Below are 14,867 nucleotides of genomic sequence, written 5' to 3' on the forward strand. Positions count from 1 at the left end.
TATGAGAGTAAGTTGGTTGAGCCCAAGAATCTTTTGCATCCATCTGAAAGAAAAGAGATGGGGGACTGACCACAACACGTAGATTCCGGAGAAATGGTATCCGTACCGGTTTGATGTCTGGGGTTCTAGTCACCAGATTATGCATTGCTTGGTTGTTTGTGCTGGTGTTGCGCATTTGTTTGGGCTGTTGAGGGCTTTTGATCATGTTCATGGGTATGGGGATGTTTGTGTGGCGTGATGAGGGAGTTGACGTTGTCCCCTGTTACTATTTCGGCACCAACGCCCTATTAGTAGCCATCTACAAGATGTGAGCACTGGAGATATTTTGTGAGCCACTGCTTTACTATAGTCCATCCTCTAGCTTGATAATCTGGTAGTCGCAGAAGTAGTAATAGGCGTGATACCAACGAATCGGTAGAGTCGAGATAGCTGAAATCATAGCAACGACCTCGGTATCGTTCATCCAGCCTATGGTATATCCTCCACACCGTTCCCATCGGGATTACCTTGCAGAAAAGTCTCCCCCTTTTCCTCTTCTCCATCCGCCGCTAACTCCTCAGTGCCATCTTGCTGATTCTCAACAACATTGTTCGCACTACCACCACCCTTACCATCCTCACCACCGTCAACCCCAACCCCAACCTCGTTACTTCCCTCCAATTCCTCTCCCTGCACAACCACGTTAGTAACCCTTAGCACACCCCTTCCACCACCATGCCCCTCCGGCACCCGGTAACTCCTCGGCAGCGTCCGACTACTCGACTGCGAAGTTATCGCACGAACGGGACGGATGAAACGCTCATTAACTTGGCGTTGTGTGCGGAAGTGTCGTTCAAGATTTTCGTGGGGGGAGAAGCTGGGTTGTGCGTGGCCCGACGAAGAGGTGGTTTCGGGACGTGAGAAACCAGCTGGTAGTTCATCCACGCATTCAGTCGGAGTAGTACTTGTGTCGACACCGTTCGGTGGTCCATGACCACCTGTATACTGAGCAGGCGTGCTAGCCACCTCCCCTTGATCCCGTTCAACCGCCATCATCAAATCCCGTATCTCCCTTGCTGCATCCTGTTGCAGAGGTAAATCTTCAAGTTGCGTTTGCCGCAATCGGTCGCTGAGACTTGAACCTGAGTGCTCTTGTCTTGGTCCTCTCTGCCCACTCTCCTCAACTCCTTCAACCTCTTCAACTTCTACATCTGACACAGCTACAGAAACAATTAAAGGCGTAGGAGTCACCACCCTAACACTCCCCGGCGCCCTCTGAATCATCTGCGAAAGCCCAACCGGCGGACCAATAACACTCTGCGTCCGGCTTTCTAGGTTTGGGACAAGAGAAGGTGGGTTGGGTTGCGTGCTGTCTTTTCGCCTCTTCGCTTTGGGTTTGGGGACGAGAACGGGGATTTCTGTGAAGTTGCTGATGTCTTTGGTGTCTTCGATGTGGTGGGTTTGCGGCGCAGATGGTTCGGCTAGGCGGAGGGCCATGAGGCGTTCTCGGAGTTTTGCTTCTTCTTCTCTTTTTTGGGTTCGATGTATCTTGTGGGAGAGGTAGGCTATGGTGTATTTCTTTGGGGTTGTGGGTACGGCGGGGGTGGTGGGTGTGTTTGTGTCGTTTGGTATGGGGATGGTGGTGGTGTGTAGTGGTGTGACGGTTCCGGGTCGACATGCAAAGGTGCTTAGGAGCCGGTTCATCATGTTCTTCCTCCCTGCGTTGGTTTCCCCAGAGGAAGTCCTCATGGCGAACTCCTCGTCTTCTTCCTGCTCCGCCATCCTTCTCTCTTCACCACTCAAAGCGTTCAAATACCGCCGCCTAACCTCATCCTCCCGTTCTCCGCCCTCACCTCCACCACCCTCATAACTCTCCCCTACAGACCCAAACACCCTCTCTGCATCATACTGCACAGGCGAAGACACCGTCCGTCTCCTGCCCCTCCCTTCACCCCTTCTCAAATTCCTCTCACTCTCAGTATGATACCCCTCAAGCCCATGCCAATACTCGCTCGTCTCTTGAGCACTCATACCGTGATAAGGATGATTAGGCGCATACGTATACCCCCCTTCTACACCATCACCATCGTTTCTGTAGCCATGATTCCCTTCTTGTCGTTGCTCAGTCCGATAACTCAGGCTCGACGCCGTCCCCTCCGCAGAAATCAAATGCTGACTCGCATTAAACGGACTAATAGGCGAAATCGTGCGATCACAAGGATATATCGGGAAGCGAGAGTGGGGTGTAGGCGGTGTTACGGCGCGGTAGTATGGGGAGGGGGATTGTGTGGGTCGGGGTGGTGGTGGTGCTTGTGGTTGAGGTTGAGGGGGCTGGGAGAAGGAGGTTGGTGAGGACGGTGCGTCTTCTGGGTAAGGGTTCGATGGTATCGATAGTCCGGGTGATGGAATCGATAGTCCCGGTGAGGAGTTTGGGTGTATGATTAGGTTGGGAGGGGAGGGGAAGGGCGGGGGAGGTGTGGTTCGCGCGGGTTGCCGGGTTAGAGGGAGGAGGAAGTCGTCTTCGGGGTAGGGGTTTGAGGGGAGGGAGATGGAGGATTCGTTTCCTTGGCTGGCGGGATAGGGTGGTTCTTCGTCTTCGCTTTCGGCGTCTTGGGTAGCAGTGTGGGGTGCTTCTTCGTCTTGCGCTTCTTCGTTCTGCGCTTCCTCGTCTTGCGCTTCTTCGTTCTGCGCTTCCTCGTCTTGCGCTTCCTCGTTCTGCGCTTCTTCATCTGCCCCTCCCCCATTCCACTCCTCAGCCCCCAGACCCCTTAGCATACTCTGCAACTCGCGGCCCTTCTTTCTCCCAACCTATACACCAGTCAGCATCAATCCATCCATCCATCCCTCAACCCCACCCTTCCCCTCCCTCCCGCACTCAAAGTAAATCACATACCGTAGCATACCTCCCCCCACCCTCATACATCCTCTTTACCTCATCCAACCCCCTCCTCCTCGCCGCCCCACTATTAATACTATGATACGGCTTATACATCTCCCCCTCTGCAACTCCATCCGATACTCTCTCTTCCGCAATCCGGTGCTCCGAACGCATCAACCGCTCTTCTTCCCGGTCCATATCTAACTCCCATTGCGCGTCCCACGACGCGTTGGTGATGTCCTCCCTGCTGCTTGAGTCGCGATCTCGGTGGCGGAGGGGTTCCATGCTATCAGATCTTCCATCCCCATCCTCGTCCTCACCACTACCATCCCCATCCCCATCCCCATCTCCCCCCTCCCACCCCACAGGACTCAGATCCCGTAAGTCCTCTTCTGACTTGTCCACGCCAGTATAATAAAGCCCCAGCGACGCAGAAAGTGCCGTACGAGCATTCTCTCCCTGGCGACCTACACTATCTCTGCGGCGGATGGGGTTTGTGAACTTGCCTTTGAGGGAGACGACAGTTACGTTTTGGCGGATGGTGGCGATGCGGTCGCGGAAGCGGGCGAGGTATGCGGCGGTTTGTTCGGGAGACATTGTGTACGTTCGCGCTGATTCATAGGCTGGATGGTGACAAGAAGAGTGTTGCACCCGCGGCCGCTGGGCTAGGACCTGAACCGACTCTCGAATTCTATTACAACTACTGTGTGCTGTGGGCACTCATACTGTGGAAGCGAGACACGAGGTTCGCACTGCTTGTGGTCTGGTCAGGTTGGTGAGTTGATGTTGTTGGGCTGTCAAACGTCAGTGGTTTTGACATCCTTACCCGTACATTGGACCCTTATAGCCATATAGCCATATAGATATCAGTCACATAAGGCACAAAAGCAATACGCACCGTCAACAATAGCAATATGGTTTATTAGGGTAATCCACGCCATCAACTACGCCTTCTCTCCTACACCCAGCAAGTTCAACAGTACCTCCTTCGCCTTGTCTGGCTCGACACTTCCGTCTGGAGCACGCATCACCATTTGTCCCACGAACCAGCCTACCTTCTTGACTTGACCCTTTTCGGTGATGTCGCGAACCATGTCGGGTTTCTCTTCTAGCAAAGTTTGTGCCAGTTTGACGTACGCTTCCTGGCTGAGTGGTTGCAGGAGAAGGTTCTCTTGGTGGATGACTTCAGATACGCTGCGCTCATCTCCCTCAAATTTGATGGCGAGTAGGCGTTTTGCGGAAGGCGACGTGACCTCTTTGCGACGAATGTGCGAGATGACACCGGCGAGATAGTCGGCTGGGACGCGGTTGGGGTCCCAAGGTTCGTCTTGGAAGAGAGAGCCGAGTTCCATCAACACCCTGGTCACGCGTTAGTTTGATTCCGACGCGTAGCGTAGCAGATGAACATACCAGTTCCCGGTGATCTTGCCCAAGGTTTCTAGCGGAACGTCTTTCTCGTGCTGCTCGGTTTGGCGCACCAGGCAGCGAATGACGTCTAGGTAATACTCCAATCGTTCACCATCGTCCATGGAGAGAAGTGTGATGGCGTCCTTGGTAGTAAGTCCGTAGGTGTTGGCGAGCATGTCCACATTCACATCGGGCAGCTTGGGAAGGGTCGTCCGGAGGTGTTCAACAAGATCCTGATAACCATTAGCACGGCTCCCAGAACAATTGCCACGTTCGTACTTACGTTTCCAATGATGACAGGAGCAATATCTGGGTCCGGCATGTAGCGATAGTCGATCTCGCCCTCTTTGCCTCTGAGACGTTTGGTAGTCTTGCTTCCAAGAGTCCACCCGCGAGTCTCGCCTTCAACGACACCTCCACCCTCAAGCAAGTCGATCTGTCGATCACGTTCCGCAATGATGGCGTCTTCCACAGCCTTGACGCTTGCCAAGTTCTTGATCTCAGTCCGCTGACCCAGACCAGTAACACCGTGGTATGAGTGACTATAGTTAGATGACTCCCCTGCCCGTTGACGAACTGATACGTTGACATCGGCACGCAGTCCGCCTAGCTCCATGCCGGTTGTACAGGCATTGACAGCCTTCAGTATGTTTTGTATCTTGCGAACGACGACAGCAGCTACCGTGGGATCGTGGATCTGAGGGAGGGTGATGATTTCGATTAGAGGATGCGAAACGCGATTGAAGTCGAGTAGGTGAGTCGAAGGGGGTTGCTGCACGGTCTTTGCGGTATCCTGCTCCATCTGTATCTGCTTGATGCCAATCTCGACGGGCCCTGGTTGCGGGGCAGCGCCAGGCGGGAAGTCATGAGGGTACAGGGTAATCTTGCCGTTCGTCGCGAAAGGCTCGTAGTACTGCGTGATCTGGTAGCCGGAGGGCTGATCTTGATAGAAGTAGTGCTTGCGGTCGAAGCTGCTCTTGGGCTGTATCTCGCACTGGAAGGCTATAGCGGCGCGGAGGGCAGGTAGGAGGGTTTCCTTCTGAAAGTGAGGCTGAGTTCCAGGAAAAGCGACGTCGAATAAGGAGACATGAGTATTGGGTGCCTCGCTGACTGAGGTCGCAGCACCAGAGAAAAGCTTCCGCGCGGTGTTGAGTTCAGCATGGACTTCGATTCCAACCGTTAGCTCCCACTTCTCTAGTCGCACATCTTTGCCCTTTTTGGAGGACTTTGAGGCGCCAGAAGAGGCGCTCTTCTCTTTCTTTTGTTGCTTCGCAGCATCTTTCAGCTGCTTTCGGAACGCCGTGCCATCCTGGGTCGGTGGTGGCTGCGTCTCAGTGTGGAGAGATCGTGCTGGGTGACGCGTGGGAAGATGGACAGCGCCCAATTGAGACTGTCTAGTCCGGCGCAGACATGAATGGCATATGTAGGGCTGTTTCGAGGCTATAGCAAGAGTGTTGCGGGTGGTGCGGGCGAACATGACGTGAAGTCTGGCGAGCAGCAGTTCTGGTGCCGATGCACAGTTGCGGGCGGTCTGTGCTCACTTCCGAGCCACCTTGGACCAGCGACACGCGACGCCAACCACCCAATACTTCAACGCCAGGAGATGAAGCCGGCGCCAACGCCAAAATCTCTCGCGTCGCTTGTTCCACTTGAAGACGTTCCGATGTCGCCCGAAAGGCCGTCGAACTCGACGAGCCTTACAAACATTATCTCGATGCCACCGCATTCACAACGAGCATCCGCTTTAAGTCGCCTTGTGGAGTAACCTCTGCAATTTCCTGATTGCCCACTCAACAAGGGCTTGTCTCTTTCCGGGTCGTCTCCGTTTCACGCTCTCAAGATCGATAAGACGAAGGTTGGCAGCAACTCCGCCTAGGTTCTCGGGCACTGACAGCGTTGGATCCGATTCGCATGAGCTTCCCACCGCGGCGTGTGTTTCTGGCGCCGCGCTCGACGTATTTTGGTGTACAGTAGTCGGCGCGTAGACGTGAACATAACAGGTAATGTTCTGATAAAAGGTGTGCTCACCCGCGTTAGGGCGAGGAATGTCGAAACTACCGACGTTTGCCATGCGAGTCGTTTCGATCGGCTCTCTTCCTGCGGACACGAGCCTTCAGTCTTCTGAAACTGTTGCGGCACCTCTGCCACGCTTCTTCGTCTTTCGGTCTGTCGGCGGCGTGTACGAAGTGCCCAGGATGGATGTACACTCCCGGCCAGCGAGAGAAGTCTGCCACTGATTGACGGCTTGTGTCTGTGTCGTGAGAGAATCGCACGCTCCGACTACTGCGGATACTGGCCCCCATCCGCGCAAATGATCGGTATGTCCTGGACTCGAGCTTGTGGAGCCGTATACAAGTCTTGACCGTTCAGAGGACGCCTCAAAACTTGCCTTTGATGATGTTCTCAGCAACAGCTTTGGCGCTGTTCAGGAACTTCTTTGTCTGTTCCTTTCTCTTTTCTTTCTTCTGCGCCCTCGCTTGTGTACGCTCTTCTCGTTGCTGTCGTTCTTCTGGTGTGCTAGTATCGGGTTGTGTCTTCGACTGCGACGAGGTGGAAGGACCGGCAGTGTCTGTCTGGGGTGCAGCGGCGAAGTCGGTGTACTTGTATTCTCGTTCAGTTGGATGAGGTTCTGTCTCGGCACAGTCTTTCCCCGAATCAGCACCACAGTCACCTCCAGTATCGCCTTTCGAATCGGCTCCGCGATCTCCAGATGTCGTTCCGCAATCGCCCGAGGATGTCGTCCCAGAGTCTGCGGCGACGAATGAAGACTCCATTCAAAGCCTTGATGTGTGTTTGGCGTCGCTCAAAGATGGAGCTTGAGTGTAAGAAGCGTGGCGGTCAGGCGGATCTTCTCCTTCAGCTTAGCCGCCTCGTGGCGCTTCGCTTTGACTGCAGTAGCGGTCTCGGCTCGGACTGCCCTCCTTTGTTGCTTCTTCTCTTTTTTTTCCGCTCGCTTACGCTCGTACTCCTCTTGATCTTCTTTGCGTTTGCGGTCGCGTTCCGCACGCTCCTCGGCTGTCAATGGTCGGCTGGACGAGGAGGATCCTTGTGGGATGTAATCGGTTCCTGAATCTCCGCCTGAGTAGCTGCCGCCGTCACCTCCGTCGCCTGCGGTATGGGATGTGCTGCAACCGCCGGAGTCGCCGCCGCCACAGTCGCCGGAGCTATAGCTTGCGCTACCACAATCACCGCCGTCTGCCATATACTGATCTTAAGTTCCGAGGTGAAGCTTGAGCCGGAGCAAGTTGACGTGGAGCCAAAATTTGGTCTTCTTGTTACCCGCGTGTGGGACCTTGGCCTTGGTGTCTGCTTTGGACTTGTCTCGAACTACCTTCCGCTGTCGCCTCTTTCGCGCACGCTTGATCTTTAGTCTATACCCTACCGTTCCGTTCTTGGAGGTGGGATTGCTACCGGAATAGCCAGATACGAAAATTGGCGTGCTCGATGCGTGATGTGTGCTGGTTCCGCAATGTGAGCTGGTTCCGCAATGTGTACTAGTTCCACAATCCCCGTGTGACATGTAAGGTGGGATATAGCAGTCCGGAACGAGAAACTGATGTCAAATCTAGAGATGAAACCGGAGCTTGAGCAAGGTGATGTACAGCCGAAGCTTAGCCTTCTTGCTAGTCGTGTCCGGGAGCTTGGCCTTGGTGTCTGCCTTTGCCTCGTCTCGAACCTCCTTCCTTTGTTGCTTCTTCTCTGCGCGCTCCTCTTTCTTCTTCTTCAGTTCTTCCTTCTCCCCGGCTGTGATATGGCGACTTGGTGTGCTTGCAGACGAGATAACACCAGGTGTGCTCGCGATTGCTGGCGCTGACGGTGCGCACGCTGTACTAACTCCACAACCTCCAGATGTGGCTGCACAGGTCATAAAAGGTCGGTCGTAGTCGTCTACCAAAGACGGAAGATGCCAAAGAAGTCGGCTATCTTAGCGCGAAGTCCCTTCTTCAACGTACGGTTCGCTAATCTCTCCGCTCTAGCTTCTCGGCGTCTGAGTTTGCGTAGTCGTCGCTCTTCGATGATCCTTCTCCTCTCGCGTGGTTCAAGTGGATTGGTGGCTCTCGGTCGGTGATTCGAAAGTGTTCGGCCTTGTCCCTGGACGGGGGCTTGGAGTACACCAGAGGCTACAGAGCTTGTTACACAAGTAGCAGTCGTGCTCATAAACACCCTCAAGACGTCAGAGAGAGTGTAGGCGTGTAGGTGCTCAGAAGTTTCCGTTGAAGATCCTCTTCAGCTTGAGGTGTATCCTGTCAATCTTGCTTGGCGTATTGATCCTTCCGTTACGGACCCAAGTTTTCCGCTGTGCTTTGCGGGATTGCGTCTTCTCGAACTTGCGGAGGCGTTGGCGGGCTACGTGTAGTCTCTCGGTGGAAGTGAGAGGCCGGCCGGTGAAGTGAGTTGTTCGGGGGTCGTGGCCCTGGTCGAAGATGGTGCGGCGTCTATGAGTGATTCTTGGGCAGTATGTGCGCGTGTGGCGTTTGGGTTGGGTTGGTTTGGACCGTCGGGTGTCAAAGGGCATGTACTCAGTGGGTGTGGTGCTGCATGGACTGCGGGTGTCGTTGAAGGCGCTGGTGAGGGTGATGTAGGTTACGAAGGACTGGAGGTCGTGCGTGGTAGGGGAGGTGTGCAGGTACTGCACAGGATGCAGCTATGCTGATGCTGAGCTGCGGGACAGCTTGGTTGAGGTGGTGAGTGTGATGCCGATCAAGAGTATGGTGGGTTGATAATAGGGATGTGCTATACAATAATGGGATGACAGCAAACAATGCTTCGGTATGGATGGGTGATCATGCAGTGAGGTGTGTTGGGGTGAGAGTGTGATGGAGGGAGTTTGTTTGGGTCTCGCGATAGATGTAGAAGCTGGCATCTGTCGTGACTACCTTGATCGTGAGGGTCTGTGTGTGCTATGGAAGGCATAAGTGGCACAAAACAGGACGGAGCCATCACTGCTCTCCGTGCATTAGGGAATGTGCGTTCCAACCTCAATTAACGTGCAACAACACTGATGCTCATTCGTGTTTGGTCAAGGCAGCGAAAGCATATCGAAGGGATTCTTATATACCTATATATCATATTGTATGAGTTCAGTCAAAGATTTACTGTCTGACCAAACAAACCAGATCCCGGCCGTGTACTGCATGAAACTCCACCCTACCGTCCCCCTGCCGTGGAAACTCGCAAGAACCGCATTCAAGGGAACACAAACTTCCGATCCCCCATCATCCCCCACAGTTCCTGAATAACAGCACGCTGATCCTCGCGCTTCGCATTGCGCACAGCAAAGTAAAGACGACCCTCAAGCTGTGGGTCCCAATCTCCAGGGTTCGCGCTCACAACAACGCCACCAGCCTCTTCCAGGATGCACCATCCAGCAGCGACGTCCCAAGAGTATACTCCTCCTTCCCAGAACGCGTCGAGCATGCCGTGAGCTACGTAGCAGAAGTCCAGTGCTGCGGATCCGTTTGAGCGCACTGATTTGCACATTGCGCCGCCTTCGATCTTGGAGGTGAGGAGAGCGTTGTGGATCGAGGTGCGCAGTGCCCAGTTTGGACCAGAGCGCTGGTTACCCCACTCAACGGCCATGAGACAAGAGTTAAGCGATGGCATCGGTTTAGGAATGGGGTGGATGGGTAGCTTAATCTTGCGGTTCGTGAAGGTCTTCGTCAGGTATGCGCCTTGGCCCTTGATCGCATGGTACATGTCTCCGCGGAAAGGGTTGAAGACGACGCCAACGACAGGCTTCTTGTCGAGTGTTAGAGCCAGTGAGATGGCGCAGTTAGGCACGCCGAGGGAGAAGTTCAGCGTTCCGTCGATGGGATCCACGATGAATGTCGGCGTGTCTGCGAGCTTAGTGCCATGCTTGAACGTCTCTTCGCCGAGGAAGGTGCATTCAGGGAAGGCCTCAGCGAGGCGTCTTTCGGCCATCGCTTCGATTTGCTTGTCGAATTTGGTGACTACGTCAGATGTGTTGTTCTTGTGGACAGTCGTGATGATGCAATCCTCGGCTGCGACCATGATCTTTCCTGCATCCTTCGCAATGTCAATCAGTACACTATGGACACTGTTGAGACAACTCCTGGTGACGTTGTGCTTGGATAGGACGGCATCGAAGTCGAAGGTGGCTGATGAGTCTGACGCAGAACTGGCCGGTACAACTGGTGTTGTTGACTCAATGGAGGACGTGGGGCTGGACGACTCCGATGAGTCTGTTTGTTGAGATGCCATTTTGGTAGATTTAGTGAGATTACTGAAGGAACGACTTGAGGAGTTTGTGAGTGATGAGTTGGAGTGAGACTGGAGGTTGCCGTTGAGCCTGGAAGAGCTTGAGAATTTTTGTTTTATGTGCTTTCCGGTTTGGGGGCGATTTCGCAGTGCTGTTGAATGAACGGTTGCCTCGTACGGTGAGTGTGCTTCTAGACGTTGTGTGTAATTACACAATCCGAGGCCCCGATAACTCGGTGTGAAAGTAGTCCACACCTTGAAATCTCTCGAGATTGTTGCCAGGTGAGGCGGCCTCACAGGTGGCATGATATCGTTTTGTTGAACGATAAACGGCCCTTGGTGACAAGGTACTAGACGTCGTAAGCCGGGGCCAATTGCGGACTCTTCTTATCTAGACACCTCAGGCAAGTCATTGCGGTAGGCAACTGGAGGCAACAACATCAGCATCGAAGATTGTGATAACAAATAGGCAAAAGATATATGCCTTCTATTATTTTCCCGGGTACGTCCGAGCTGAGAGGAGTCTAATATTACACTAGGTAAAGGGCTGGGAGTCGATCATGAGCACATCCGAGGCATGTGTCAACGGTTCCGTTCCGTTGCTCCTCAGAGCCCAGAGGAGCCCCGTGGCTTTCGTACTCACGTTATCGCGGCATCTCAGAATCGGAATGTCTTCGTCAGCTTCGTGCGCTGGGTTGGAGAGAATAGCCCCAGCGCTACTTGAGTGACGGGTGTGAGGCCAGAGAGCAGGCGAAGAGGAAAGCTCTAAGCTGACGCACGGGCCATGATTAGAACTCGCATGCTGCACCACGATGCTTCCGGCTATACTACAGTCAACATCTTCCCAAGTTACCAATGTGCCGGTCACTCGTAGGATTAAGAGCTAGTATTGGGGAATTTGACGACATGTGCATCGGACTTCGGTGAAGAAGGGCGGTAAATTCTCAATCAATCGCCTCGCGAAACGACGTCATACACCACCCAAACCTCCCGCCCGACATACACCCGTGGACATCTCAAACCTCACGATCAAGACCACGAAAAATCTCAAGATGCCACAACCCAAATCCCTCCCCAAGGACCGCTATACCCGCCAACGCGCCGCCCGCGCTACGCGTAGGCAGCTCGCCTCTTTGACACCATCGACCTCGCATCCCCAACAGCAATCTCTATTCTTCTCCATGCTCCCAGCAGAAATCCGATTCACCATCTATCAGCACGTTCTCAGCCAACAACATGATCACAGCCGTTCCATCGACATCCACTCAATATCACCCCTCTACCGACCGCGGCACACCTATCTCACCAAGATCGACACATCCTTATTACTCACATGCCGCCTCATCTACGTGGAAGCGCATCAGATACCATTAAGAAGTGCCACCCACCACTTCCGCTACCTAGGCTCCACATCCTGGCTCTACAACGGCGACATCTGGCTGCACCACACCACCTCCCAGCGCGGCGCCCAACTCTACCACCTCCACGACAACCTCGTCGCCCTGAAACCCTCCAATTTCACGAAATTCCTACTCAGCCATCTGCACTGGCGCAGGATAACATGGACGATATGCGCATACCTCCTGCCCCCCCTGCTCGCCGAACTACGCGAACGGCAGCGCCTCGTCTCCACACTAGCATCCCTCACCCTCCCATCCTCATGTCAAGAAGTGAATCTAGAATTCGAGACTCGAGAAGATTTGTTGCCGGATTGGCCGGGGCTGGAGAGCCAGATTGAGGCGTGTAGGGAGTTGGAACTGAAGAAGGGGGATGGGAGTGTGTTGGAGAGGGATGATGCGAGTGCGATTAGTTATACGTGGAGGGGCAGTGGGCATGCGAGGTGGGGGACGAGTGAGGATGGGGTGTGGAAGGAGAAGATGAGGTATTGTACTACGAGGCTTTGTTGGAGGGCGAGGGTGCCTAGGAGGGAGTATGCGAGTTATGATTTTTTGGATTGTTTGGGGGTGGAGGGGGATGGGGAGGGGGTTGTGGAGAGTGTGAGGAGGTTGGGTGGGTAGTGGGATTTAGGGGGAGGTGAGATGGGGTTCACGGCAGTGTTCACATTTGCATCATGATACGGGCTGTCTAAGTCTGGCTTGATTGATCCTCTTCCGCCAAGCGTCTGTTCCTTGAAACTAGACACATCGAGGACCCTTTGGCCCTTCATCCCCACTACGTTGCCAACTGCACAAGTACGCTCATCGCGCAGATGTGCGTCGTGCTTCGTGGTATCCCCCATCCACCACATTTGTCATACTTGACACTGCTGGAAATCCATTTAACGCTTGAACATAAACCAAAAGACAAAACCAAACAAAGAAACATGAAAGTGCAAAGTAGAAGTGACTCCACTAACCTTGGGAGTGTTTAAAGTACACGTGGGTACGTAGTTGTATATGCCTGAGCATTCCGTCGTGCCGTGTTGATGAAATCGTCTGCAACCACACAAGGGTCGCTCAACCCAAGACTCTCGGACCGTTCGACTTGCCCTTCTTCTGGACACCACGAGGTATGAACATGGCGGGAGATGCGACTACCGCGGGCGTGCTGTTGCTGCCATTTCCAGACTTGTCCTTGTTGTTTTTGTTGTTCCTGTTCTTCCCCTGCTTGTGTTTGTCGTCCTTCTTTACGACGGCCTTGACCTCAGATGTGGCTCGCTTGATGAGGACCGGGTGGCTGCCAATGTACTTGCCATTCATCTCCTTGGCGGCACGGAAGTAGTCGTCGGTGTCTGAGAAGCTCACGAAACCGTAACTTCTGCTCTTGGTGGACTTCTTGTCTCGTACGACGCGGGCTTTGGACAGAGACGGGTACTTGGCGAAAGCTTTGAGGAGTGAATCGTCGGTGACTTCACCCGCCAGGTTACCGATGAAGAGTCGCGGGTGCAAGGGGTTCCACTCGAGTAGTGTCTCGTCCTCCCACTGTTTTCCACCTCCCTCGCGAACAACAGTCTTGCGCTTGCCGTCGGCGGCTGGTCCTGCTTCAGTATCCTGGGTGGTTGCCGCTTCCGGTCGAGCGGTCATGTTCGCACCGGTGCCCTTCTTCGCGTTCGCGTCGCCAGCATTGTATGCGCTGTTCCACTCGGCGATGCGGGCTTCTTCTTCGGGATCATAGGTGCCACCAAATCCGCGGTTCACGGTCGGAGCAGCTGGGTATGAAGCCGCAGCAGGTGCGCCCGTCGCGTAGGCTGGGTACGAGTAGTTGTTGTAAGCATTGCTGGTCGGGTATGCGGGTGCTTGATAGGGGGCGCTCACTGGGGCTTGCGCGTAGTTTGCCGGCGCAGCAGACGCCGGTGTGAAGCCAGCAAACATGGGCGAGTTGCCCTGGCCTCGTGCGCCGGCGTTGTTGGTCCTTGAGGGCGGTGCCGAGTATGTCGTGGGTGGCGGGCGCGCTGGCAGGGAGTGATGGGGCTGCATGTTGGAGTAGGAACTGCGGGTCAGTTCAGCTTAACCTTAGCGAGGTGATGACTTAACCAGCTACTGGTCGAGACGCGCTCTGATGTTGCGGAGTGGGTAGACTGGTGATAGGACGGCCGGGTGGCTAAGGATGCGTAGTAATCTACGGTTCGCAGATTTTGAGGGTGCGCGCGGGTGTGGTTGCACCGATGAGGTGAGGCGCAGTTTCTGTATGGCTGGGGAAAATGCCTCTCAATGAAGCGCGTGCGTGTGAGTGAATAACCGCCCGGGCAGTGCCGTGCGCGTGAATGTCTGGAGCTGATGCTGACTACACGTCGAAGATGGCAGAAGGCAACAAGACTTTCCCGAAGCGTCTAGCAAGCGAGGCTGCAGCCTGCAGGTGGGCGAGGACTAGGTCGGCGTTTGAAGAGGGCAGAGTGGGATGGCGGGCCGGTGCAAATTACAATTACCGTGGGGATGCGTCAGGCAGATGGGGGCGTCGACGTCCGTTGTTGGTTTCTGTCGCAGAAAGTGAGCCAAGCGGCTCCTCCGGCCCCGAAATCACGTGTTGCCGGCATATCGGCAGCCGCTGCACACCACGCTGCATCGCAAGGCTCAACCTTGAACAGCCAGGAAAGAGCTGCAGCGCGATGCACAGGCGTCACCGGTGATGAGTTTTCTCTCATCGCGTCAGCCCTCACAGTCCATCCAGGTAGCCTTGGAAACATTGCAAGACTTCTCCGGCGACCTGTCCTAGCGTATCCGGTGATCCCTGCACGCTGCCCCTCCATCCGTACTGCGTAATGCTGTGTTAAGGCTGAGACGGAGGGGCTTCACAAGCAGCCGCATTTGACCGCGACGCCGTTGGGACTGTTGCTTGCGTCGCTAGTCTGCTAGGATGAAATTGATGTCAATAGTGAATTGTACACTGAGTCGTGATAGCCATAGCATCTGCAACCACATGCGCAACCCACCCGTGTCTAGCCCGC

At 54.5% G+C, this 14,867-nt stretch overlaps 5 protein-coding genes across 5 annotated transcripts; all 5 read right to left on the reverse strand.

The window, feature by feature from the left end:
• Nucleotides 1-1,034: 1,034 nt before the first annotated feature.
• J4E88_010665 (uncharacterized protein) lies at nucleotides 1,035-3,454 on the reverse strand (the record flags this gene model as incomplete). Its single annotated transcript, XM_049404255.1, has 4 exons — nucleotides 1,035-1,184; nucleotides 1,231-1,887; nucleotides 2,239-2,787; nucleotides 2,999-3,454. The coding sequence occupies 4 exons, from the start codon at nucleotides 3,452-3,454 to the stop codon at nucleotides 1,035-1,037; spliced, it is 1,812 nt and encodes a 603-aa protein (XP_049249977.1).
• Nucleotides 3,455-6,642: 3,188 nt separating this feature from the next.
• On the reverse strand, nucleotides 6,643-7,038 carry J4E88_010666 (uncharacterized protein; the record flags this gene model as incomplete). The annotated part of the gene is made up of 1 exon (XM_049404256.1): nucleotides 6,643-7,038. One exon carries the CDS (start codon nucleotides 7,036-7,038, stop codon nucleotides 6,643-6,645), a length of 396 nt encoding a protein of 131 aa, XP_049249978.1.
• Nucleotides 7,039-7,067: 29 nt separating this feature from the next.
• J4E88_010667 (uncharacterized protein) lies at nucleotides 7,068-8,132 on the reverse strand (the record flags this gene model as incomplete). Its single annotated transcript, XM_049404257.1, has 2 exons — nucleotides 7,068-7,428; nucleotides 7,867-8,132. The coding sequence occupies 2 exons, from the start codon at nucleotides 8,130-8,132 to the stop codon at nucleotides 7,068-7,070; spliced, it is 627 nt and encodes a 208-aa protein (XP_049249979.1).
• Nucleotides 8,133-9,451: 1,319 nt separating this feature from the next.
• On the reverse strand, nucleotides 9,452-10,486 carry J4E88_010668 (uncharacterized protein; the record flags this gene model as incomplete). The annotated part of the gene is made up of 1 exon (XM_049404258.1): nucleotides 9,452-10,486. One exon carries the CDS (start codon nucleotides 10,484-10,486, stop codon nucleotides 9,452-9,454), a length of 1,035 nt encoding a protein of 344 aa, XP_049249980.1.
• Nucleotides 10,487-12,939: 2,453 nt separating this feature from the next.
• On the reverse strand, nucleotides 12,940-13,899 carry J4E88_010669 (uncharacterized protein; the record flags this gene model as incomplete). Its single annotated transcript, XM_049404259.1, has 1 exon — nucleotides 12,940-13,899. One exon carries the CDS (start codon nucleotides 13,897-13,899, stop codon nucleotides 12,940-12,942), a length of 960 nt encoding a protein of 319 aa, XP_049249981.1.
• Nucleotides 13,900-14,867: the final 968 nt, after the last annotated feature.

This window comes from Alternaria novae-zelandiae (genome assembly GCF_023758075.1).
Source record: "Alternaria novae-zelandiae strain BMP 2774 chromosome Unknown scaffold_37, whole genome shotgun sequence".
Taxonomy (NCBI): Eukaryota; Fungi; Ascomycota; class Dothideomycetes; order Pleosporales; family Pleosporaceae; genus Alternaria; species Alternaria novae-zelandiae.